Here is a 27,229-nt window from a genome sequence, read left to right as displayed (position 1 = left end):
GAGGCCCGGACAACAGGCCCTCCGATTTGACACACTGAACTCTATCAGAGAAGTAGTTGGTGAACCAGGCGAGGCAATCATTTGAGAAACCAAGGCTGTTGAGTCTGCCGATGAGGATGTGGTGATTGACAGAGTCGAAAGCCTTGGCCAGGTCAATGAATACGACTGCACAGTATTGTTTCTTATCGATGGTGGTTAACATATCGTTTAGGACCTTGAGCGTGGCTGAGGTGCACCCATGACCAGCTCTGAAACCAGATTGCATAGCGGAGTTTGTTGACTTGGCTTTCGAAGACCTTAGAAAGACAGGGTAGGATAGATATAGGTCTGTAGCAGTTTGGGTCAAGAGTGTCCCCCCCTTTGAAGAGGGGGATGACCGAAGCTGCTTTCCTATCTTTGGGAATCTCAGGCGACACAAAAGAGAGGTTGAACAGGCTAGTAATAGGGGTTGCAACAATTTCGGCAGATGATTTTAGAAAGGGTCCAGATTGTCTAGCCCGGCTGATTTCTAGGGGTCCAGATTTTGCAGCTCTTTCAGAACATCAGCTGACTGGATTTGGGAGAAGGAGAAATGGGGAAGGCTTGGGCAAGTTGCTGTGGTGGGTGCAGTGCTGTTGACCGGGGTAGGGTAGCCAGGTGGAAAGCATGGCCAGCCGTAGAAAAATGCTTATTGAAATTCTCAATTATAGTGGATTTATCGGTGGTGACAGAGTTTCCTATCCTCAGTGCAGTGGGCAGCTGGGAGGAGGTGCTCTTATTCTCCATGGACTTTACAGTGTCCCAGAACCTTGAGTTTGTGTTGCAGGAAGCAAATTTCTGCTTGAAAAAGCTAGCCTTGGCTTTTCTAACTGCCTGTGTATATTGGTTTCTAACTTCCCTGAAAAGTTGCATATCACGGGGGCTGTTCGATGCTAATGCAGAACGCCACAGGATGATTTTGTGTTGGTTAAGGGCAGTCAGGTCTGGAGAGAACCAAGGGCTATATCTGTTCCTGGTTCTAAATTTCTTGAATGGGGCATGCTTATTTAAGATGGTGAGGAAGGCATTTAAAAAAAATAAACAGGCATCCTCTACTGACGGGATGAGGTCAATATCCTTCCAGGATACCTGGGCCAGGTCGATTAGAAAGGCCTGCTCGCTGAAGTGTTTCAGGGAGCGTTTGACAGTGATCAGTGGAGCCGCTGACCCATTACGGATGCAGGTAATGAGGCAGTGATCACTGAGATCTTGGTTGAAAACAGCAGAGGTGTATTTAGAGGGCAAGTTGGTTAGGATGGTATCTATGAGGGTGCCCATGTTTACGGCTTTGGGGTTGTACCTGGTAGGTTCATTGATAATTTGTGTGAGATTGAGGGCATCAAGCTTAGATTGTAGGATGGCTGGGGTGTTAAGCATGTCCCAGTTTAGGTCACCTAGCAGCACGAGCTCTGAAGATGGATGGGGGGCAATCAGTTCACATATGGTGTCCAAAGCACAGCTGGGGGCAGAGGGTGGTCTATAGCAAGCTGCAACGGTGAGAGTCATGTTTTCAGAGGTGGATTTTTAAAAGTAGAAGTTCAAATTGTTCGGGTACAGACCTGGATAGTAGGACAGAACTCTGCAGGCTATCTCTCAGGCTCTCTGCAGTAGATTGCAACACCACCTCCTTTGGCCGTTCTATCTTGTCTGAAAATGTTGTAGTTAGGGATGGAGATTTCAGAGTTTTTGGTGGTCTTCCTAAGCCAGGATTCAGACACGACTAGGACATCCGGGTTGGCAGAGTGTGCTAAAGCAGTGAATAAAGCAAACTTAGGGAGGAGGCTTCTAACGTTAACATGCATGAAACCAAGGCTATTACGGTTACGGAAGTCATCAAAAGAGAGCGCCTGGGGAATAGGAGTGGAGCTAGGCACCGCAGGGCCTGGATTCACCTCTACGTCGCCAGAGGCACAGAGGAGGAGTAGGATAAGGGTATGGCTAAAAGCTATGAGAATTGGTCGTCTAGGACGTCCGGAACAGAGAGTAAAATGAGCAGGTTTCTGGGGGCGATAAAATAGCTTCAAGGTATAATGTACAGACAAAGGTATGGTAGGATGTGAATACAGTGGAGGTAAACCTAGGCATTGAGTGATGATGAGAGCGATATTGTCTCTGGAAACATCATTGAAACCAGGTGATGTCATCGCATGTGTGGGTGGTGGAACTGAAAGGTTGGATAAGGTATAATGAGCAGGGCTAGAGGCTCTACAGTGAAATAAGCCAATAAACACTAACCAGAACATCAATGGACAAGGCATATTGACATTAAGGAGAGGCATGCTTAGCCGAGTGACCATAAGGGTCCAGTGAGTAGTGAGGTTGGTTGGGGTCACGGCGATTCAGACAGCTAGCCGGGCCATGGGTAGCAAGCTGGCAGAAGATGGAGGTCTGTTTTTAGCCACCTTGTACGTTTCCGTCGGTAGATTAGCGGGGTTCCGTGTGGTAGAGGGGACCAATTCAATTGGCAAAATAGTTATAGTGGCCCAAGAAAATTGTCCGATAGACCTATTCAGACAGCAGCCGATATGCTCAAAACAGCTAACGAATAGCAGGCCGCAGTTAGCAGATGGGCGTTCAGGTTACGTCGCGACGGAGGGGCCAGTTGGATAACTCCCTCGGGCAGATAACGTCGGTAGTCCAGTCGTGAAGGGGGATGGGGCTCCACATCAGCAGTAAAACGGGTCCGGATAGGTGATTGTAGCCCAGGAGTGGCTGATGGAACTCTTCAGCTGGCTAGCTCTGGAATAATTGGTGTTTGCTCCGGGACCAACGTTAGCCAACAGTCACTCGGATAGCAGCTAGCTAGCTGCAAGATCCAGGTGTAAATGTCCAGAGCTTGTGGTAGAAATCCGGGGATATGGAGAGAAAATAGGTCCGGTATGCTCTGGTCTGAGTCGCGTTGTACAAAACTGGCTATAGCTTTTCGAGCTAAAGGATAGCTGATGACCGCCAACCGTGGTTAGCTGAATACTAATGTTAACCACAGAACTTAAGTAAGAGACGCGGTGTCGCTCAACCCGAACGGACTGAAGGGCCACGGTTAGGAGTCGTGAGCTCTCCTCCACAACACCTGGGCTGGGCTTCACCGGCATCTGTTGTGGATTTCAGATTTGAGGTGAATAATACTTAAATAAACCCCAAAAAATAAAAAATTGGTGAGGCGGGTTGCAGGAGAGTGTTTTGAAGTTGAGATTTTAGAAAAAATATATAAAAAAGATATGCGAAGAAAATATGTAAATATATATATATATATATATATATATATACATACATACATACATACACACACACACACACACACACACACACACACACACACACACGGGACACGACAAGATGAGGACAAAGGACGTCTGACTGCTACGCCATCTTGGGACTGTGTGGGTTGAAAGAAACTTTTTATACAAGTTGAATTTCCTTTATATGACTGATGTAAGAGCATCTTTTCCATTTTTGTTCTCGTGATCGGAGGTGACCCTCGTTCACACAAACCTTTTTGTCTGTCACCAACACACCTCAATCTGTTATATTTGACTTTCTCGCCTCAGTTCCAATTAACAGTTTACACACTGAGGAGAATATTTGCATATTATCCTCAGACACCTCAGTGCAGTGCTAATAGAAAGAGCAGACATGGGTTCAAATAGTATTTGAAATAATTTCAAATAACTTAGATGGGCTTGATTGAGCTTGCCTGCCGAAATGGAACCAATGGAATACTCACAAAAGTCCAAACCATTCCCACCTGGCACTCCAGCTAGGCTAAAGCAAACGCTAAAACAAATGGAATTTTAATCCAAGTCTGAGGAGGAGAGTGTGACGGAGGGGATAATTGGGACGGGGTGCAGAGCAGATTGGAGGGGGGTTATCACTCAACGGCACAGCCAGGAAGGAAGGAACAGACTACAAATCCCCAAAACACCTAATGTTCCATCCAGAAAAATAGGATTCGAACTGAGTCATGACTGCATCTGAGATGGACCATATAATTGCCTAAATTCTTTGTTTTTGAGGTAAAGTGAGAAAATGGCTGCCAAGCTTAAGCAATTTCTCCATCTCTCTCTCCGGCTCTCAGTACGTGTCTCTGTCCGTCACTCACTCTCTGTCTCTGTACGTCACTCACTCTCTGTCTCTGTCCGTCACTCACTCTCTGTCCGTCACTCACTCTCTGTCTCTGTCCGTAACTCACTCTCTGTATCAGCCACTCACTCTCTCAGTCAGTGAGTCACTCTCAGTCTCTGTCTCAGACTCAGTCTCTCTGTCTCAGACTCAGTCTCTCTGTCTCAGACTCAGTCTCTCTGTCTCAGACTCAGTCTCTCTGTCTCAGACTCTCTGTCTCAGACTCTCTGTCTCAGACTCTCTGTCTCAGACTCTCTGTCTCAGACTCTCTGTCTCAGACTCTCTGTCTCAGACTCAGTCTCTCTGTCTCAGACTCAGTCTCTCTGTCTCAGACTCAGTCTCTCTGTCTCAGACTCAGTCTCTCTGTCTCAGACTCAGTCTCTCTGTCTCAGACTCAGACACACACTCAGTCTCTCAGTCACACACACTCAGTCTCACAGTCACACACACTCAGTCTCACAGTCAGACACACTCAGTCTCACAGTCAGACACACTCAGTCTCACAGTCAGACACACTCAGTCTCACAGTCAGACACACTCAGTCTCACAGTCAGACACACTCAGTCTCACAGTCAGACACACTCAGTCTCACAGTCAGACACACTCAGTCTCACAGTCAGACACACTCAGTCTCTCAGTCAGACACACTCAGTCTCTCAGTCCCTGTCACTCAGTCTCTCAGTCCCTGTCACTCAGTCTCTCAGTCCCTGTCACTCAGTCTCTCAGTCCCTGTCACTCAGTCTCTCAGTCCCTGTCACTCAGTCTCTCAGTCCCTGAGTCTCTCAGTCCCTGTCACTCAGTCTCTCAGTCCCTGTCACTCAGTCTCTCAGTCCCTGTCACTCAGTCTCTCAGTCCCTGTCACTCAGTCTCTCAGTCCCTGTCACTCAGTCTCTCAGTCCCTGTCACTCAGTCTCTCAGTCCCTGTCACTCAGTCTCTCAGTCCCTGTCACTCAGTCTCTCAGTCCCTGTCACTCAGTCTCTCAGTCCCAGTCTCTCAGTCCCTGTCACTCAGTCTCTCAGTCCCTGTCACTCAGTCTCTCAGTCCCTGTCACTCAGTCCCTGTCACTCAGTCTCTCAGTCCCTGTCACTCAGTCTCTCAGTCCCTGTCACTCAGTCTCTCAGTCCCCTGTCACACAGTCTCAGTCCCTGTCACTCAATCTCAGTCCCTGTCACTCAGTCTCAGTCCCTGTCACTCAGTCTCTCTGTCAGATTCTCACTCAGTCAGTCAGTCAGATTCTCACTCAGTCAGTCAGTCAGATTCTCACTCAGTCAGTCAGTCAGATTCTCACTCAGTCAGTCAGTCAGATTCTCACTCAGTCAGTCAGTCAGATTCTCACTCAGTCAGTCAGTCAGATTCTCACTCAGTCAGTCAGTCAGATTCTCACTCAGTCAGTCAGTCAGATTCCCAGTCAGTCAGATTCCCAGTCAGTCAGATTCCCAGTCAGTCAGATTCCCAGTCAGTCAGATTCCCAGTCAGTCAGATTCCCAGTCAGTCAGTCAGTCAGTCAGTTTCTCACTCAGTCAGTCAGATTGTCACTCACTCAGTCAGATTCTCAGTCAGTCAGTCAGTCAGATTCTCACTCAGTCAGTCAGTCAGATTCTCAGTCAGTCAGATTCTCAGTCAGTCAGATTCTCAGTCAGTCAGATTCTCACTCAGTCAGTCAGTCAGATTCTCACTCAGTCAGATTCTCACTCAGTCAGTCAGTCAGATTCTCACTCAGTCAGTCAGTCAGATTCTCACTCAGTCAGTCAGTCAGATTCTCAGTCAGTCAGTCAGATTCTCAGTCAGTCAGTCAGATTCTCAGTCAGTCAGTCAGATTCTCAGTCACTCAGTCAGATTGTCACTCACTCAGTCAGATTCTCAGTCAGTCAGTCAGTCAGATTCTCAGTCAGTCAGTCAGTCAGATTCTCACTCAGTCAGTCAGTCAGATTCTCACTCAGTCAGTCAGTCAGATTCTCACTCAGTCAGTCAGTCAGATTCTCAGTCAGTCAGATTCTCAGTCAGTCAGATTCTCACTCAGTCAGTCAGATCCTCTCTCAGTCAGTCAGATTCTCTCTCACTCAGTCAGTCAGATTCTCTCTCACTCAGTCAGTCAGATTCTCTCTCACTCAGTCAGTCAGATTCTCTCTCACTCAGTCAGATTGTCACTCACTCAGTCAGTCAGATTCTCTCTCACTCAGTCAGTCAGATTCTCTCTCACTCAGTCAGTCAGATTCTCTCTCACTCAGTCAGTCAGATTCTCTCTCACTCAGTCAGTCAGATTCTCTCTCACTCAGTCAGTCAGATTGTCACTCACTCAGTCAGATTGTCACTCACTCAGTCAGTCAGATTGTCACTCACTCAGTCAGTCAGATTGTCACTCACTCAGTCAGTCAGATTCTCAGTCAGTCAGATTCTCACTCAGTCAGTCAGATTGTCACTCACTCACTCAGTCAGATTGTCACTCACTCACTCAGTCAGTCAGTTTCTCAGTCAGTCAGTTTCTCAGTCAGTCAGTTTCTCAGTCAGTCAGTTTCTCAGTCAGTCAGTTTCTCAGTCAGTCAGTCAGTCACTCAGTCAGATTGTCACTCAGTCAGATTGTTAGTCAGTCAGTCAGTTTCTCAGTCAGTCAGTTTCTCAGTCAGTCAGTCAGTCAGTCAGTCAGATTCTCACTCAGTCAGATTCTCAGTCAGTCAGTTTCTCAGTCAGTCAGTCAGTCAGATTCTCACTCAGTCAGTCAGATTCTCACTCAGTCAGTCAGATTCTCAGTCAGTCAGATTCTCACTCAGTCAGTCAGTCAGATTCTCACTCAGTCAGTCAGTCAGATTCTCTCTCAGTCAGTCAGTCAGATTCTCTCTCAGTCAGTCAGTCAGATTCTCTCTCAGTCAGTCAGTCAGATTCTCTCTCAGTCAGTCAGTCAGATTCTCTCTCAGTCAGCCTCTGTCTGTCAGCCTCTCAGCCTCTGTCTGTCAGCCACTCAGCCTCTGTCTGTCAGCCACTCAGCCTCTGTCTGTCACTCAGCCTCTGTCTGTCACTCAGCCTCTGTCTGTCACTCAGCCTCTGTCTGTCAGCCTCTCAGTCACACACTCTCTCAGTCACACACTCTCTCAGTCACACACTCTCTCTCTCTCAGTCACACACTCTCTCAGTCACACACTCTCTCAGTCACACACTCTCTCTGTCACACACTCTCTCTGTCACACACTCACTCTGTCACACACTCACTCTGTCACACACTCACTCTGTCACACACTCACTCTGTCACACACTCACTCTGTCACACACTCTCTCTGTCACACACTCTCTCCCACTCAAACTCAGCCTCTCTGTCACACACTCTCTCAATCTCTCCCACTCAAACTCAGCCTCTCCGTCACTCACTCTCAGTCCCAGTCAGTCAGTCAGTCAGTCAGTCACGCTCGGCCTCTCAGTCACGCTCGGCCCCTCAGTCACGCTCGGCCCCTCAGTCACGCTCGGCCCCTCCGTCACGCTCGGCCACTCTCAGCCTCTCTGTTACTCAGTCAGTCAGTCTCTCTGTTACTCAGTCAGCCAGTCTCTCACTCTCAGTCAGCCAGTCTCTCACTCTCAGTCAGCCAGTCTCTCACTCTCAGTCAGTCTCTCACTCACTCTCAGTCAGCCAGTCTCTCACTCTCAGTCAGTCTCTCACTCACTCTCAGTCAGTCTCTCACTCACTCTCAGTCAGTCTCTCACTCTCAGTCAGTCTCAGTCACTCTCCCTCAGTCTCTCAGTCACCCTCTAAGTCTCTCAGTCACGCTGTCAGTCACTCTTTCGCTCTCACTCAGTCTCAGGCGCTGTCACACGCTCTCCCTCTGTCACACGCTCTCCCTCTGACTCCCTCTCTCTGTCACTCTCCCCCTCTGACACAGTCACTCACTCACTGTCTCTCACTCAGTCTCTCAGTCAGTCACTCTCTCAGTCAGTCAGTCAGTCACTCTCTCAGTCAGTCAGTCAGTCACTCTCTCAGTCAGTCAGTCAGTCAGTCACTCTCTCAGTCAGTCAGTCACTCACTCTCTCAGTCAGTCAGTCACTCAGTCTCTCAGTCACTGTCAGTCACTCTCTGTCAGTCAGTCACTCTCTCAGTCAGTCAGTCACTCTCTCAGTCAGTCAGTCACTCTCTGTCAGTCAGTCACTCTCTGTCAGTCAGTCACTCTCTCAGTCAGTCAGTCAGTCAGTCAGTCAGTCAGTCAGTCAGTCAGTTAGTTAGTCAGTCAGTCACTCTCTCAGTCAGTCAGTCAGTCACTCTCTCAGTCAGTCAGTGAAGAAGGTTAAACCAAGGCCGTATACCTTTTAAAGGGTTAATACATTATGTTATGATAAACTGTAAGGTTTCCTCTTCAGGAGACCTCTGTGTGTGTGTTAAAACCTGTTTTTGAGTGTTGTGACCTTCAGACACTATCAGAAGGTGTCTACATTCAGACTCCTCCTGTCTGGATCCCACCGTGGTTATCTGGTTCTCCGAGAACACAAGGCTGCCACAGACCTGATGAAACCAGCCACCTGTCAGAAGATGCTTACACTCGTTCACATTGTTATGACTCTATACTTGTGATGAAAGGTCAAGTTTCGGTCAAACCCACTTCTGAGGTTTTACTTGCTGATGGTTCCTGCTGTCAGGGGGAGGTTAGATTTATTAAAATGTTGTTGCTACGGAGAGTTACGTAAGTGGGATTGGGGAGGCTATAAGAGTTACAGGATGTCTTAGACATTTTGCAGAACTTGGGGAGTACTATCATTAGAGGTCGACCGATTAATCGGAATGGCCGATTAATTTGTGCCGATTTCAAGTTTTCATAACAATCGGAAATCTGTATTTTTTTTTTTTTTTACACCTTTATTTAACTAGGCAAGTCAGTTAAGAACACATTCTTAACTGGGTTAACTGCCTTGTTCAGGGGCAGAACGACAGATTTTTACCTTGTCAGCTCAGGGATTCAATCTTGCAAACTAATTTGCCAGAATTTTACGTAATTATGACATAACATTGAAGGTTGTGCAATGTAACAGGAATATTTAGACTTAGGGATGCCACCCGTTAGATAAAATACGGAACGGTTCCGTATTTCACTGAAAGGATAAACGTTTTGTTTTCGAGATGATAGTTTCCGGATTCGACCATATTAATGACCTAAGGCTCGTATTTCTGTGTGTTTATTATTTTATAATTAAGTCTATGATTTGATAGAGCAGTCTGACTGAGCGGTGGTAGGCAGCAGCAGGCTCGTAAGCATTCATTCAAACAGCACTTTCCTGTGTTCTGCCAGCAGCTCTTCACTGTGCTTCAAGCATTGCGCTGTTTATGACTTCAAGCCTATCAACTCCCAAGATTAGGCTGGTGTAACTGATGTGAAATGGCTAGCTAGTTTGCGGGGTGCGTGCTAATAGCGTTTCAAACGTCACTCGCTCTGAGACTTGGAGTAGTTGTTCCCCTTGTTCTGCATGGGTAACGCTGCTTCGAGGGTGGCTGTTGTCGATGTGTTCCTGGTTCGAGCCCAGGTAGGAGCGAGGAGAGGGACGGAAGCTATACTGTTACACTGGCAATACTAAAGTGCCTATAAGAACATCCAATAGTCAAAGGTATATGAAATACAAATCGTATAGAGAGAAATAGTCCTATAATTCCTATAATAAATACAACCTAAAACTTCTTACCTGGGAATATTGAAGACTCATGTTAAAAGGAACCACCAGCTTTCATATGTTCTCATGTTCTGAGCAAGGAACTTAAACGTTAGCTTTCTTGCATGGCACATATTGCACTTTTACTTTCTTCTCCAACACTTTGTTTTGCATTATTTAATCCAAATTGAACATGTTTCATTATTTATTTGAGGGTAAATTGATTTTATTGATGTATTATATTAAGTTAAAAGAAAAGTGTTCATTCAGTATTGTTGTAATTGTCATTATTATAAATAAATAAAAAATAAATAATACAAATAAATACATTTATTTTTATTTTTTATAAATAAATAAAATAGGCCAATTAATCGGCATCGGCTTTTTTTGGGCCTCCAATAATCGGTATCGGCGTTGAAAAACCATAATCGGTCGACCTCTATCATATACTGTTATACTGTACTCTATATCAACTTCTGCCTACAATTGTATTACTAAAAGGATAATTTTAAGACTTAAACAAACAAATTATATAGACCTGATCATTTGTTGAAGAAATTGACCAACATCACCCTCTCTGTCACTCTCTCTGTCACTCTCACACTGTCTGTCACGCTCGCTCGCTCTCAGTCACGCTCGCTCTCAGTCACGCTCGCTCTCAGTCACGCTCGCTCGCTCGCTCTCTCTGTCACTCTCCATTCTCCACTATCACTACGGTGGTGGTTGGTCTTACAAAAACAATATATTGTCAACATGAAAAAAATATATGAACGACATCGTGATTAAGCACCACCAAATGGCATATTGTGCAGACTCTGGTTAGCTACCTAGCAGCTACCTAAGATTTAGCTGTCTGCAGGTCTGTTCATTCCTACTCAGTGCAGGATAGAGAAGGCAGGAGGAGGCAGGTGGAGGCTGAGAGACACCATTCTCTGTCTGTCTGGAAGGCTAGAGTAAACAACTCTGGCGTCTCTATACACATGCACGTACATGCCCGCACACACACAGCAAGCTCGACAGGGCAAACGGTATTGACTTTGCTGGAGGACAGCTTGCAGGGGGAGAAGAGAGAGGAGCGTGCATTGGGTAACACTGTCTGTTCCGGTTGAGGATGTCCGGACAGCTCTAAAAAAGGCCTCTGAGCCTGAACTCCGAGATGTACACATACACACAAAGACAGACCTCTCTACTCCTACGCTCCTCCTCCCTCGCTTCTCCGCCCTCCATCCTCTCTCTACCGTGGGTGTTTATGGAACATGTGTCTGAGAGCCCTTATCAGAGCTTGGCAATAAAGATGATTGGAGGAGTAGCAACGCTGCCTTCCATTTCCAAATCCTCTCCAAGAGTTCTGCAGTTGAACCAAACACACTCCCGTTTTCCTTCAGATTGAGTTTGAGCCACAGACAGGTAAGGTGAATGGTGAAGCAGCAACGCAGCCTTCCATTTCAAAAGTCTCCGGACTCGCTGAACTACAAGCAGCTAAACCCAAACCAAAGTCACATTTCCCTGTGATTTCTTAACGTTTCTTTAGAACAGTGGTTCTTAACCTTGTTGGAGGTACTGACCCCCACCAGTTTCATATGCGCATTCACCGAACCCTTCTTAATTGGAAAAATGGCTCTCTTCACCTTGAATTCAGCGAGCGTTGTGTTCTTGTATTGTCCATCTCCATGCAGCTTAAGGAAGTGTTCTCTTAGTTTTGCCGGTGCTAGACTAGAATTGCTCAACTTGGCATTGCAAATCATGCAGTTAGGACGCTGACTCTCATCACGTTCCGTTATACATGTGAATCCATATTGTACATATTCGTCCGACCACTTTCTTTTTTTGCTCGACATAGTTAGTATGAAGGGATTAAAATATTAAGAAAGAAATCACACGACGTACCATCACGACAGTCACAATTCGACTACTGAGCGTGCCAAATTCCCTGCAGCACAGATAGGCTAAGCGATGTTGCGTGATCACCTGCAGCCAATGATGGCCAAGCGGGGCGTGTCATCACGAATCATATGAGTCGGGTGTGTGTCTTGACCTTCGCCGAACCCCTGAGACTGACTCACCGAACCCCTGGGGTTCGATCGAACCCAGGTTAAGAACCACTGCTTTAGAAGAAGGGAGACAGAGGCATAGTTCATCCATCTTCCGCAGGGCGCTTTGTGTGAAGCGGAGGTCTGGCACTCTGGATCAGACGTCACAAGATCTCTTCAACGCCTCCAGGAGTACAATACACTTTCTAGTCCATAAAAGCCACTCTTCTCACAGCGTCTCAGTCAATTTACAATGGCATAAAAGCTCAAACTGTGAATATATGCCATTGTGAATACATGCTCAACTACTGAATGAATATTTGATGTAAACACGACATAACCAATTTAGTACATAATTTAACATGTAATATACTGTGACGTGATCTGACAGTAATGTGTGCCCTGAAGCGTTCCTGAAGGACAACATTGTGTGTTTTATAAGTTTCATATGAATGTGATTTGTTGAAAACTTCCCTGTATTTCAACTCACACTGTGACATTGATCTTTTGCCATAAAGAATGGACACGATGCAGGGGTGAGACCAACCCGGCATTATAGGTTCATGTGTGTGCATGTAAGTCCACTTGTGGGTATGTCATTCCACTGGCATGTATGTTCCAGTCATTCCACTGGTCAGGGAGTGGGAGAGAAGAGACTTACTGTTCGTTGACGACAAAGATGCAGTTGTCTTGTGAAGGAAGACCAGAGACTGGATGCTTACAGGTCACCTTCCGCTCATTGTGACTAGAGAGAGGAGAGGAGAGGAGAGAGGAGAGAGGAGAGAGAGAGAGAGAGAGAGAGAGAGATGGGGAGCAGGGAGAGAAAGGGATAAGGGGGGAAGAGAGAATAGAGGGCACATTAGACCACCAAAATAATACATGAAGTAGACTTAATTAATAACAGCATTGTTAACCATATTACCCATTGTCAACCAGCCAATAGTAACCATATTACCCATTGTCAACCAGCCAATAGTAACCATATTACCCATTGTTAACCAGCCAATAGTAACCATATTACCCATTGTTAACCAGCCAATAGTAACCATATTACCCATTGTCAACCAGCCAATAGTAACCATATTACCCATTGTCAACCAGCCAATAGTAACCATATTACCCATTGTTAACCAGCCAATAGTAACCATATTACCCATTGTTAACCAGCCAATAGTAACCATATTACCCATTGTTAACCAGCCAATAGTAACCATATTACCCATTGTCAACCAGCCAATAGTAACCATATTACCCATTGTCAACCAGCCAATAGTAACCATATTACCCATTGTTAACCAGCCAATAGTAACCATATTACCCATTGTTAACCAGCCAATAGTAACCATATTACCCATTGTCAACCAGCCAATAGTAACCATATTACCCATTGTCAACCAGCCAATAGTAACCATATTACCCATTGTCAACCAGCCAATAGTAACCATATTACCCATTGTCAACCAGCCAATAGTAACCATATTACCCATTTGTCAACCAGCCAATAGTAACCATATTACCCATTGTCAACCAGCCAATAGTAACCATATTACCCATTGTCAACCAGCCAATAGTAACCATATTACCCATTTGTCAACCAGCCAATAGTAACCATATTACCCATTTGTCAACCAGCCAATAGTAACCATATTACCCATTGTCAACCAGCCAATAGTAACCATATTACCCATTGTCAACCAGCCAATAGTAACCATATTACCCATTTGTCAACCAGCCAATAGTAACCATATTACCCATTGTCAACCAGCCAATAGTAACCATATTACCCATTGTCAACCAGCCAATAGTAACCATATTACCCATTGTCAACCAGCCAATAGTAACCATATTACCCATTGTCAACCAGCCCATTGAGGAGCAGTAGGAAGATGAGGATTAGTGTCTCTCTCCACACTACACAATGTCCTGTTGAAGAACAACGAACAGCAGACAACACACCTTGAGTGGGGGGTGGTGCTGAACTTCAGCATGGCAGCCCATCTGTTTTCTGACCTAGGTCAAACACTGTTCTATACAGCACCATCTAACATAGTTATTCCACTGACACTATCCTCTCTTCTCTCACGTGACGAACAGCTACCCAGCCCAGCCGTGGATCTTCAACACTGCTGCAGAATACAAATGATGTACCCCTCCCTAGAAGCCCCTAACTGCTCCAGTCATATGCCCTAGATCACAAGAGCACAGCTAACAGGCTGTTTCATAGCAAGTTGTGACCCATCTATAAATACAATTACAGCACCACAGCCAGTCAGACAGAGAGAACACAGACAGAACGAGAGACCTCTGTAGCCGGCCCTCTGTAAGACACAAGCAGCTTTTCACACAGAGTGGAGTGGAGGGGAGGCAGGGGAACGCTTAGTGCTGATAAAGACTAGAGAGAACAGAGCTCTCTTTTCTGCTCCAAAGATGCAGCCATGCACACACACTGAGGGTAGGAGGACAGACTGTACAGACAGAGAATACGTTTGTCTCATGGATTTAACAGTTCTCTAGGCTCATCTGGACATGGATGGGTATCTGAAAGAGAGAGTGTACTGTATATTTGTCAGTTGATTCTCTCTGGGAGGCCTCAGTGTGGGCTGGGACACACACTGTATGATGCCATGGACCCACATACACACACACACACACACACACACACACACACACACACACACACACACACACACACCCCGTATATGATATCCCTGCAGGCTTACTGAGTGTCTCAGCTGGGCTGTAGTTAGCTAGGCTTGTGGCTGAAACACCTGGTTTCATCTGTAACTTGCTAAAATACCACTGCCACACACACACTGCCTCACACACACACACACACACACACACACACACACACACACACACTGGCATTCTCCACTGCTGTAGGGCCTGCTGTAGCTCTTGTGCAATACAACACACTTCAGTTAACTCAACACTGGAGCAAGAGGATAGTCTGGCCTGCAGGAGTCACAGATGGAGATGGAACACTCCTCTCTCTCTCTACGGATCGGTCTCCTACTAAGGCCATGCCAGGGGGTCTGCCGGGCTAATCTGCCCAGTGAAGCAGCAGTGTTCGTGGGCTTGGTCTCTGGACTGTGGCCCTGCTGGAAATGTTCCAGTCCTGCCATCCAGGACACAGTCACAGCTGAGCCACAAAGACATGTCGTCTGTACTGTCTATTATTAACTGTGCTCCATGTCTCCCATCTGTCACAGAGAATCACAAAGCACAATCACTCAGAGCCACGACATGACAGGATCTGCTTTTATTCATCACTTCCTGGAGATTACACAAGTGCATGTGTGTGTAAGTGTGTGTGTGTGTGTATGTCAAGGCTGCGGAGACACCACCATGGGGTCTCAGAAGTGTTTCCACTTGGCCTTTTTTCCCCCCACTTCGAGTAACAAGAAATCAAGATGGCAATGTGGAGGGGGAAGCTGTACTTTCTCTTTGGTTCGACATGAAAGCGGTGCGAAGACAATGATCATCAGTCAGAAAATCAAACAACTGCATCCTCTATGGATCTCCAGTATCAGAGAGCAACGTCCATTTCCACTGGTTAAAAGGAAAAGTAATAATGTATTTCTAGCCTCTGAGGACAACTTATATACACTCACTGTCAGACTCAGTCACGCTAAAAGTAATAACGTATCATGAAATTACAACCTGGGGCTTGTCAATAAAGCAGCAACAGACTTCAGCCTCTGAGCCAAAACCTAAACACATATGTAAATGACCAACAAAAATATTACCTCAGATTTTATGCACCATTTTCCCTCCCAGATACACTGGTGTTATTATGTGTGATGTGGGCCAAGCCATGCCATAACTAGCCGTAACTTGAATTACTGCTGGATCACACCACACACACATTGCTTAGAGTCGACAGAGGAGGCTGAGGCAGAGAGAGATAACGATCACCTTGAATTACAGCCATTAAATAAGTCCGCAGAGTACCTTAGTGTCCTCTTCAGCGAGGCATCACATAACTATCAACAGTGGCTGTATGTTTTACTGATTTTCTGACCATTGCAAGGTGAAACAACAGAAGGGTTTGAAGTACTGAATTCTATTGAATTCTTTTGAATAGCTTTTCTGTCCCCCCCCCCCCGAAAGAGGATGATCTATTCTCTTTAACATGCAAGCAACGTTGAGTACAAGGACAGGAGCTGAATTGTAAACAGACAGGGAAATAAATCAGAGAGAGCAGTTTTTTATGCCAAAGCGGTATATGACCCGCTTTCTTGTGAAATGTCATTGTTTCTGCTCCGGTGACTGGTCTGTTGCAGCGCTAGCTAGGTAGGTAAGGGCGGCAGGTGGCCTAGCGGTTAAGAGCATCGGGTCAGTAACCGAAGAGGTTGCTGGTTCGAATCCCCGTGCCGACAAGGTGAAAAATCTGTCTATGTGCCCTTGAGCAAGGTACTTAACCCCAACAGCTCCACGGTCGCCTTCAATAATGACTGATCCCTGGCCGTGTCCCACTCCACTCTCCGAGGGTGTCTCAGTGGGGAGTTGGGATATGAAACAACAACAAAAATAATTTCACATCTCGCACTCGAACAGCAGTGAAACAGGACAAATATAAGTACCCCCCATTTGACCTTCGAGGTAGGTAGGCAATAAGGAACATACCGTGAGGATTACACCACCTGTCAACTGTCTGTCCAACAGGAATGTGAAAAACTCCAGGGCATTTAATCTCAAAGAAAAACTCCTAGCCCTACCGATAACAGATGCCTTCAAACTCTGAAACAGCCTGTGTTCAGTAGGGCACACTGTAGAAACACGTTTTGGAACGGAAAATCTGTGTTCTTATTGTACAAGTATTCCCTTGAATTCCCAGAATGTTTCCTTCACAGTAAAATGCTGTATGGGAATGTTGTTTGCCATCACGCTGAAGTCAGCCCAGGTCTCAGTATGGCCTCTGATTAGTCTTCTCGGTGTTATGCTAATTGTGCTTGGTAGGAAGGACTGAGGGACCGAGAGAAATGTGTTTATTGGAAAACGCTGATAAAAATCAACAGGCACTTCTTCCACCTCTCCATCCCTCCCTGCCGCCTGCTAACACGCGGCACAGCACAACATTACAAATCACCCTAATTGGCTGTAAACAATTTTTCAAATGCCGGCCGCTGGCGATGATGGAGGGAGATTGGGAGAGAAAACTGAGAGAGAGAGAGCGCGCGAGCGAGAGATTCAGACCAGAGATAGAGACCGAGAGAGGGAGAGATATAGACTAAACTGAGAAAGAGCGCAGGAGAAGTAATCACCCAAAAACAGAAAAGGGGGATGAGGGGGTGAGTGGAAGAGAGGAAGGGAGGATGAAGAGGAGAGGAAGCGGGGATGAGGAGGAGAGTGGAGGATGTGGAGAGGGCCAGCGGGAGTCTGCTACTCATGCTGCTCTCTGATAAGTGCCCCAGTGCGTTGTGGGTAATAACAAGCTCTTGTGTGAGGATTGTGGTGGTTATTTCTTTATTATTAAATGAGGAGAGACAAACTTATCACACAAGTCAGAGTTATACTTAAACTAAATCTTTATTCGCTTATTAATAAGGAGAGCAGGTTACACACACACACACACACACACACAAACACACGTGAATGTTGTGAGTGCTCTGGTCAACGAAGGACTGGTCGACGAAGCACCCTCAGATGATTCGTCGAGAGCCCCGACACATCTTTTATAGCAAAAATACACCCCCTTACTCTACATGACAAACAACAGATGTGTGGAATGGGTCACAAGGTTAGGATTTGTATGAACGCAATTAATAATTCACAGCAGACAGTATCTGCTGTAAAGACTGTTCTCATTGTGTGGAAACCAGGGTCTGGCCCCCAAACAAGGTTCCCCTCATCATTATCTATACCCGGGCCATCTCCACCCTGGTACCTCCCGGCACACAAACACCAACTCATGCAATGGAATAGTGTCTTTCGGCGTTATCACCAAAAGGCATTGTAAATACACTGGGCACCACGCATGAGTGTTCTAAGACCCCTATTGCATAAAACAACCATTTGATGCAATACCAGTATTATAACATAAGCTTGTAATTTCGCTCTCACAGGAGCATACACACCACTGTCAGGGCCTACATAACCCTGACATAAGAGGTCAGGAGCAGGAGGAGCCCCATCAATCTTATGATGACAGCTAATCCATAAGACGTCAGAAACATTCAACCACATGTAAAATGTCAGACCATGTTTGTTCCCCTGTATGTATGATTCGCTCTGCTCTAAATGCCAAGTGAAATGTTACCTTGGTCAAATGGCAATAGCGCAGGCCAGGGCCGGGCCCTTCTAAATGTCTTCATCCACAGCGGATGAATGACAAGTCTTCTGATGTGCAAAGTGTGTATACGTCTCAGTGTTCGGTTCTGTACAGGCCCGGCATTGAGAGAACAATGTGTCCATATTCAGACCCTTGTCTCAGTATTCTGCTATTATAAAGGCTGAGGGTCAGTCAACAATTGCTAATCCGCTCCCTGTAGAGCCCCCTGCCATTCACACTGCTCCCTCTGGCACCGCTGCGTAACCTTTCAGAAAGGCCACTGAGACAGACCTTCCTCATTTCCCGTGCACTCTCTCTATCCCTCTCTCCCCACGCCTCGCTCTCGCTCTATTCAACATCCTCTCTCCCTCTCTGCATCCTGCTCGCTCTCTCAGCATTCAGAGTAGCACTCTGACTCACCCATGACATGTACTGTACACCTTTCCTAGGGAGGAGAAAAGCTCTTTAAAAAAACGTCAGATACTGCCTCCACTGCACACAACCCAGGCTGCAGCAAAAACACGCACACGCACATGCACACACCAAAACAACCACTGTAGGGTTTGGCTTTGGTTGGCAGTATTCTAAACAATAACAAAAAGCACTTCTAATTGCCATCAAGCGGATGCCATCTTAATTTTCCTTCCTTTCATCATCGTCAGCAGATCTATGAATAAACAGTCCTCCTACAGAACGCCATCCTCTCTTCTGTTCCTCGTGTTAATGTGATGCCTTCCATGGCAGTATGTACTCTACATGACCAAAAGCATGTGGCCACCTGCTCGTTAAACATCTCAATCCAAAATCATGGCCATAAATATGGAGTTGGTCCCCCCCTTTGCTGCTATAAACAGCCTCCACTCTTCTGGGAAGGCTTTCCACTAGATGTTGGAACATTTCTGTGGGGACTCACTTCCATTCAGCCACAAGAGCATTAGTGGGGTCGGGGACTGATGTTGGGCGATTAGGCCTTGCTCACAGTTGGAGTTCTAATTCATCTGAATGGTGTTCAATGGGGTTCAGGTCAGGGCTCTGTGCAGGCCAGTCAAGTTCTTCCACACCGATATCGACAAACCATTTCTGTGTGGTCCTCACTTTTTGCACGGGGGTATTGTCATGCTGAAACACGAAAGGGCATTCCCCAAACTGTTGCCACAAAGATGGAAGCACAGAATCGTCTAGAATGTCATTGTATGCAGTAGCGTTAAGATTTCCCTTCACTGGAACTTAGGGGACTAGCCGAACCATGAAAAACAGCCCCAGACCATTATTCCTCCTCCACCAAACTTTACAGTTGGCACTATGCATTCAGGCAGGAAGCATTCTCCTTGCATCCACCAAACCCAGATTTATCCGTCAGACTGCCATCACTCCAGAGAACGCGTTTCCACTGCTCCAGAGTCCAATGGTGGCGAGTTTTACACCACTCCAGCCGACGGTTGGCATTGCCCATGGTGATCTTAGGCTTGTGTGCAACTGCTCGGCCATGGAAACCCATTTCATGAAGCTCCCGACAAACAGTTCTTGTGCTGACGTTGCTTCCAGAGGCAGTTTGGAACTCGGTAGTGAGTGTTGCAACCGAGGACAGATGATTTTTACGCGCTACAGCACTCGGTGGTCCAAAAGGGGGCATCCTATGACGGTGCAACGTTAAAAGTCACAGAGCTCTTCAGTAAGGCCATTCTACTGCCAATGTTTGTCTTTGGAGATTGCATGGCTGCTCAATTTTATATACCTGAAAAAGCCAAATCCACTAATTTGAAGGGGTGTCCACATACTTCTGTATATATAGTGTATCTGTTGAGGCAGCCCACTGTGCTGTGATGAGGTTTGGTGACAGTCTCTCCAACACAGAGACGCCTTCTGTTAGAAGAGCCAGTAACTAAAAACTCCAACAAGCACTTCAATTAAATCACAACTACACATTGACGTAAGAACGAAATCCTAGTGCCGGTACACGAGAATGCCACACTCTACCACTATTAACTGAAAAGCCTATCGAGGGACAAAACAACACCTTGTATCATTTGAAATGAACATTAAGTGCACTAAAACAGTTAGGCTATTACTTACAGTACCAGGGAGCACCTACTGTAAAACAACAGGATCCAGGGTGAGCTAAGCTAAGGCAGATAGCTAATACAAAGCTGATTCCCCCTAGCTGCCCTCCACATCACCGACAACTTGCTAAAGCTAATGTTTTGAGAAGGGGGACGAGAACAATTCTCCTTTGTTGCTCAATCAAAAAGTAATTCCTGCACATACAATTCATAATCAGGTTAAGAGTGAGAGCTTGGGCTGATAATACAGTACGCAGTGTGACAAGTCCAGGGCCAATGTTTACATACAGAATACATACCAGCTGATATGATATAGATTTGCGTCCCAAATGGCACTTATTCCCTATATAGTGCACTAGTTTTGACCACAGCTCTATGGACCCTTGTCAAAAGTAGTGCACTACGTAGGGAATAGGGTGCCATTTGAGATGTACATAGTCATTTAAACAAATGCGTGATCATTAACCTTTAGAATGTTACTACAACATTGAAATCACAGTGCCGTTATCACAAAACTACCACTAACAGATCCTGATAATCATCATACTGGCAAAACATTTTCTTTAACAAATACCTAACACAACAATGCTGTAAGTAGCTGGACACCTTTCAAATGATTTTGCCACAGATATAATGCGCTCCGCACGTCATGGTCGTTAACAGTTGGAATAGCAGAGAGTGAGAAAGGCAAGCGACAGCTGTTTAGTCCCGTATGGCAGTACTTTGAGAGGTTAAATGAGAAGGTGATGAAATGTAAACTTTTGCGAGGTGGAATTGAGCTACAGTGGCAGTACAGGAGCTGAAAGGGAGGCACCGTGAGACCCAAGCCGTTGCTAGCAGCAGTGCATTGAGGGACGATGTGAGAAAAACACAGCACAGACTGCAGAAATGATTGCAGTTGATATGCAGCCATTGTAAATGGTAGAGGATGTCGGCTTCAATGCCCCAACGACATATCTAGACCCAGACTACTAGATGCCATGTCGAAAAAACGTGATGGCCTTGATGGAGTTAATTGTACAATGATTGCTCTTCAAGAACAAAACACACACTTTCAAACAACATACGTGGCCTTAACAACACAACATGTGGTTGGACATCTATGAACACCCCGTTATAAATCACTGAAACGAGCCCTCACATTGATGGGAAGTATACTGACAACAGAGAACCTAGAACGGCGTTAATACCGTCGTTGCTGAGTGGGTGGAGGACAGCAGTAAGGTGAACGCTGTCTGGTAGGTAGCCAGGAATCCAGTAGATTAAACTGCATTGCCCCCTAGCGGTCATACCCATTGTAAATTCACCTCATTATGGGTGTTTTCCCCCTTCATTTTCCCCCCGTTTAAACTACAAAACAAATGTCAGTTTAAACATTAAGAACGTTTTTACATGCGTTGCGTCCCTAGTTACCTGTGACAGTATGACAGACTCTTAACATAAATGCCGGTGTGCTGGCCAGAATTTAACACTTGGTTCTGGGTTCCCAGATTACAAATGGCATTTCAACAAGGTGGCATTTAAAAATGACATGGCAATCTCCTTTAGCCTTTTCTAATCTTCAAATAACAGTTTGCTATAACCCATCCATACGAATGGATGATAATTATGAACACACAACACAGACTTGTAGCAACTAGCTTCTATAGCTCGGCACTGCAACAGCATATGGACTCCGATTCACCTCAGAGAGCAGAAAATAACCCACAGTTACATATTAAATAATGCAGTCAGGAAAACAGCACGGATAAAACCCAAACAAGTCAAACTGCTGAGGTATTTCATCCTCTGCTGAGTGTGTTGCCAATAGTAACCGCCATGGCAGATGGCTGATGTTATGTAGTTCTATGGCGGGGTGGAAATGGAATGCCAGGCTGTGAATGGTTCAGAGCAACTTTATTTGATTTTTATGTCTAGATAGAAGGACAGTTCAAAAGAAGACGTGGGAAAATAACAGATACATACAATTAAAAACAGATGGAAGAAATTAGGTCAGGATTGGGCCACAGAGGTGAGCGGCTTCAGTCAGGGTCACCATGGAGACGGAACTAGAGTGCCACATGTTGCCCTCTGTCTGTCAGTCCGTCAGTCCATCCATCCATGGTCCTGTCAACCACTTTCTGTGTCTCTAATGGCACCTTGGTCCCTAATATAGTGCACTACTTTTGATCAGAACAGAGCCCTTATATGCTTGTGGCTCATGGGGCAAAAGTCGTGCACTTACAGGGAATAGGGTGTCTGCCAACGGGCTCCTCTTGTCCTTGTGATGGAGATGCTTGGAGTCTTACAGTGCTCCAATTTCTCTGACTTCTCTTAATTGGTCAAGTTGATAAATAGGGCATTAAATCAGGTGAACACATCCATTACTGACTGACGGACGGACAGACAGACAATCTTCATATTACATTCGCTTTGGTCTTCCAACAATATGCGGGAGGAAACAGCACAATAGCCACAAACTGTAACGTGAATGAACTATATTTAGCCTATATCCCCGGTATAGCCCCAGCTTAATCTGCATTGGATGGCTCTTAAATGCACTGCTACTCACAGAATGTTTGAGATAAAGTTATGGTACTGTGTGCATTTCATCAAATGCTCACAGTCCATCAAATGCTCACAGTCCATCAACCAATAATACTGCTGTCACACCCTGATCAATTTCACCTGTCCTCGTTATTGTCTCCACCCCCTCCAGGTGTCGCTTGTTTTCCCCAGTGTATTTATCCCTGTGTTTCCTGTCTCTCTGTGCCAGTTTGCCTTGTATGTTTCCAAGTCAATCAGTGGTTTTCCCGGTCTCCTGCTTTTTGCATTCGCCTTTTTCTAGTCCTCCTGGTTTTGACCCTTGCCTGTTTCTGGACTTTGTACACGCCTGCCTTGACCACGAGCCTGTCTGCCACTCTGTACCTCCTGGACTCTGATCAGGTCTTGACCTTTTTGCCTGTCCACGACCAGTCTCTTGCCTACCCCTTTGGATGAATAAACATTAAGACTCCAACCGTCTGCATTTGGGTCTCGCCTTTATCGCATGCCTCTGATTCTTTTCCTGTGTTTGGTTCAGACTCACCTGCAGCCAACCGCACCATGGTAAGAATGGAATGGGACCGAGAACACCCTTTTTGAGTGAACCACGGAGCGTTGTTTAGCGCACTCCTGAGTGCAGATAGGACAGACTGTTGTGGACACTAAGGGTGAAAGAAAGTTCCCTAAAAGTCTACCTTCCTTTAAATAAATTCTATAAGCCCACACACAGAAAATGTCTGGATTCCTTAAAGTAATTACGTGTATCCCCAAATGGACAAGGGCATGGTGAGATTGATAGCTGCTTAATTCCAAACGGTAGAAACAGAAACGTCCTAATTAATAGAGCAGAGGAACCCTGACAGAGGAGTGTAGGGAGACAAATCAACATGGACTCAGAGAGCTGACCAATGAGACGCAAGGAGCTGGCTGAGCGAAATACATGGTCCCTTTGGCATCACTGAACCCCAGCTTGTTAATACAACTTGAATCTGATTCCCAACGGGACGCAGGGAACAGCCTGACACCCCCAACGACACGCTGCACACCGCAGGAAAGAGAGCGATAACATGGCTCCAGAATGAGACGATGGAGAGAAAGAGAGACAAGCTCCCATTCTATTATCCCCAAGGGGTCTGGGCAGGTCAAATGAACTATAGACAGATAGAGAGGAGAGCAGAAGAGAGGCTGAGTAACAGCGGCTATGGGATGCAGTAAGCAAATAGAGCTGAATGCATGATGCTAAATATAACAATCAAATACAATAACATTTACAGACTGCATTTACAGTTTCATAATTTAACCCTGTCTTTTAAGATTGCTTTAGCCTACTATCCTATTGGCATTGTTACACAAAGCAGCAACGACAGAGCACAGTATATCACAACAAATGGTAGAGTTCCCTATATGGAAGAATCTGAGCATCAGTCCTATTTTGAGCAGGCATCCAGTGTGTACTTCATAAAATATGCATAATGTATGACAGCGCGTGGGCTACAGTGAAATATAGCCTGTCATACCAACAAGGCATCACATTACCGCACGCATAAATAGCAATGCCATTATTTCATTATTTCAATAGCCTATAGAATAAACAAATCATATCCAAGCATGACTACAGCGCATTACTAAATCATCTCCGGATAGTGTTTACTTACGAGAGGACGCCTGCGGTGGAGAAGCCAGTAAAACTGGTGAAATAAACGCAGTCTTTCCAGATGCGGACTGGGTGAGAGCAGCGCACTTCAGTGACCGCTCACTGACTGGCGCGCTCTTCCTCGCCCGCTCTGTTAAATGCGCGCCGCCGACCGAGCTGGAACAAATCTGCCGCGCTGTGCGTTTATGACTTTCAAACCTAATTGAAGCGCGATGTAATGCACGGATAAATTGAATCGTTCAGAGCAGATGTGTCATCACGTGTGCGTTGAAAAACACGGAAGAGGCTACAGATATTACGAGCGGGGTGCCTGGCTGTATGTGTGTGACCGCTGGTGGCGTGCAAAATGCAGCAGACACACGCAAGTTAACAGGCTCATCTCAATGTAAACTATAGACCTAATCGTTTAGAGCTATCGGAACATTACATGGTAACAAAATTACATCTAATGCATGGCGTCTCCTGAGTGTAAATAATAAGGTAAGCCTACATGCTTCTGCTCCAAAGCTAGGCCTATATCATGAACTTAATGCGTGATGTTCCTCTAGAGTCCCATATAACATGTATTCATTCCAGGCTGTGATATGATGTGGTACTAGAACACAGTGCACTACAGTGTGTAAATGGATAACAAGATCCTGAAGTTCAACCACAAGCCAGGGCTCTTTCTAATAGAAAGCAGACAATGGTTGTGGAGGGGCTAATCTGCTCCCCCCAGCTTAGTGCTGTTATTCAGGCCTGGAGGAGGAGAGGAGGGGCAGTGGTGATGGAGAGGAGAGGGGATGCCGGGGGCACAATGGCTCCAGAGAGAGGACTTGTTTAGTGTGTATGTGTGTCGGGAAAAGAGACAGGACGCCAGCTTAAACCAGGGTAGGAGAAGGCTGAGAGAAAGGCTCATCACTACATATTCTCTCCACACAGAAAACTGTATGGAACCCTGCTGGGGCTCCTCAATAGTTTTAAATAGCAGAGGAACACAACCAACCTGGCATGGTTAAGAAAACCAACTAGAATTTCAAGAACTAGAATTGGTGCTACAACTAGAATTGGTGCCACAACTAGAATTTCAACAACTAGAATTGGTGCTACAACTACAATTTCTACAACTACAATTTCTACAACTAGAATTGGTGCTACAACTAGAATTGGTGCTACAACTAGAATTTCTACAACTAGAATTGGTGCTACAACTAGAATTGGTGCTACAACTAGAATTGGTGCTACAACTAGAATTTCTCAGAATTTCTCCCCTATGTGGAAGCTAGTTGAATTGTAACAGCAATAGGCTGCATTCAAAACCAAATCTCCCCCATCCCATTTTCCCATAACATGGCGGAGACTCGTGCTTGAGCCTTTTACTTTAGGTTTCGGTCGACCGGCTTCAAAAAACATACTTTTCATTATTGAAAAGATTTTTTACAGCGATGATTCCCTAAACTATTCAGTGCTTGTTTTGCCACAAACTGAAATTAAGTGTTCAGTAAAGAATTTTAGCAACCAGGAAATGACAGAGCAATTTCTACATTGGCCACTTGACCTAGATGATAACAGCCACAAAGTCAAAACAGCTTTCACATTTTGATAACAGATGCAACTTCGGCGGGAGAAATCAATAGGCAAATATCAGTCAACCACAACGGCCTTCCCTGTGGCTCAGTTGGTAGAGCATGTTGTTTGCAATGCCAGGGTTGTGGGTTCGATTCCCATGGGGGGCCAGTACAAAAAAAAATATATATATAAAATAAAAAATGCATGAAATGTATGCTTTCACTACTGTAAGTCGCTCTGGATAAGAGCGTCTGCTAAATGACTAAAATGTAACACTGGTGGTTAAGTAATACTGTGAAACACTATAATACCACTATTACTCCAGATATATTATGGGCATTTTCTGAAATTACAATGCAACATTTCAAAAAAATCCTGTGTAGCACCTTTGATGCTGACTCATATAAAACCCTGAATTGTATAAAACTCAGAGGAACAACCTGACCTGAACTCCGTCAGATACAAGGGAAGAAGGGATGTGGGAGGAAGGCGTGATGGTGAGGGAGGATGAACAATACCCATTGGCAGTGATGAGGTCAGTAGAATGGAAAAGTCCGCTAGATCCACCCTGCTTCAACTGTCCAGGAAACAACAGGGGGCGTTTGAAGTCTAAACCCATATGTGCGTCCCAAACGGCACCCTATTTCCAATATAGTGCACTACTTTTGACCAGGGCAGCGAGAGAAAGGTTTTGAAAGCAGATATTGTCAAATAGGGCTAGGGAAGAGAGCTGCGGTGTTGGGCTGCTTAGTGCGTGTGAGTTTGTATTGGATAGACAAGGATCTCTCCTGTTCTAAAACTCTAAATTCAGAATTCTACATTTTTGGTATTTTTATTTAAAATACTCCCAGTAAGTGTATCTGTCCAAACCCAGAGGCAGCGCCCACCGGGACGTATGGTACTTGATTTGAAAAACGTCTGCGCAGTATTTTATCAAGTAAAATGTCTGCTAATTAAAGAGATTGCTGAGTTTCAGCTGTCGGCATTACATATCCATCTCCCTCTGTTGATAAGTGAAACAAGCTTCTAAGCAGAATATTTTGGGAAGCAGCCATCTGTATGCAGAGACCAAGTAAGCAGAGACCGACACACTTGCAAAAGTGTGCACGCACGCACGCACACACACACACACACACACAGACGTAAGCACACACCACGACGATGAGTTAAAGGAGTGAATCAATGACAAGAGCCTATGGGCGTTGGAGATGGTGTGTGTGTGTATTATCATATGTAGGCTCTCTGGTCTCTGCTGTGTGCCCAGTCAGCAAGTGGTAAAGGAGATAGAGTTAACAAAGGCCTCTTCTATCCTCCTGTCTTCTCTCCTCTCCCCACTATAACTGTCACAAAGAGATTACGGACGTGTTCCTATAAAACCCAAAATAG

General features: G+C 45.6%; 1 protein-coding gene across 4 annotated transcripts in view; it reads right to left on the bottom strand.

Annotated features, from left to right (window-relative positions):
• LOC115180603 (pleckstrin homology domain-containing family A member 5) overlaps window positions 1-27,229 on the bottom strand; it is a 174,484-nt gene that overhangs the window by 60,382 nt on the left and 86,873 nt on the right. For all 4 annotated transcript variants that reach the window (XM_029742822.1, XM_029742823.1, XM_029742825.1 and 1 more), the window contains exon 4: window positions 12,446-12,529. In XM_029742822.1, coding sequence (XP_029598682.1) covers window positions 12,446-12,529 — 84 coding nt within the window. The remainder of the gene's footprint in view (window positions 1-12,445; window positions 12,530-27,229) is intronic.

The sequence above is a fragment of the Salmo trutta genome, chromosome 40, assembly GCF_901001165.1.
Source record: "Salmo trutta chromosome 40, fSalTru1.1, whole genome shotgun sequence".
Lineage (NCBI taxonomy): Eukaryota > Metazoa > Chordata > Actinopteri > Salmoniformes > Salmonidae > Salmo > Salmo trutta.
This window is presented reverse-complemented; position numbering and strand designations above follow the sequence as displayed.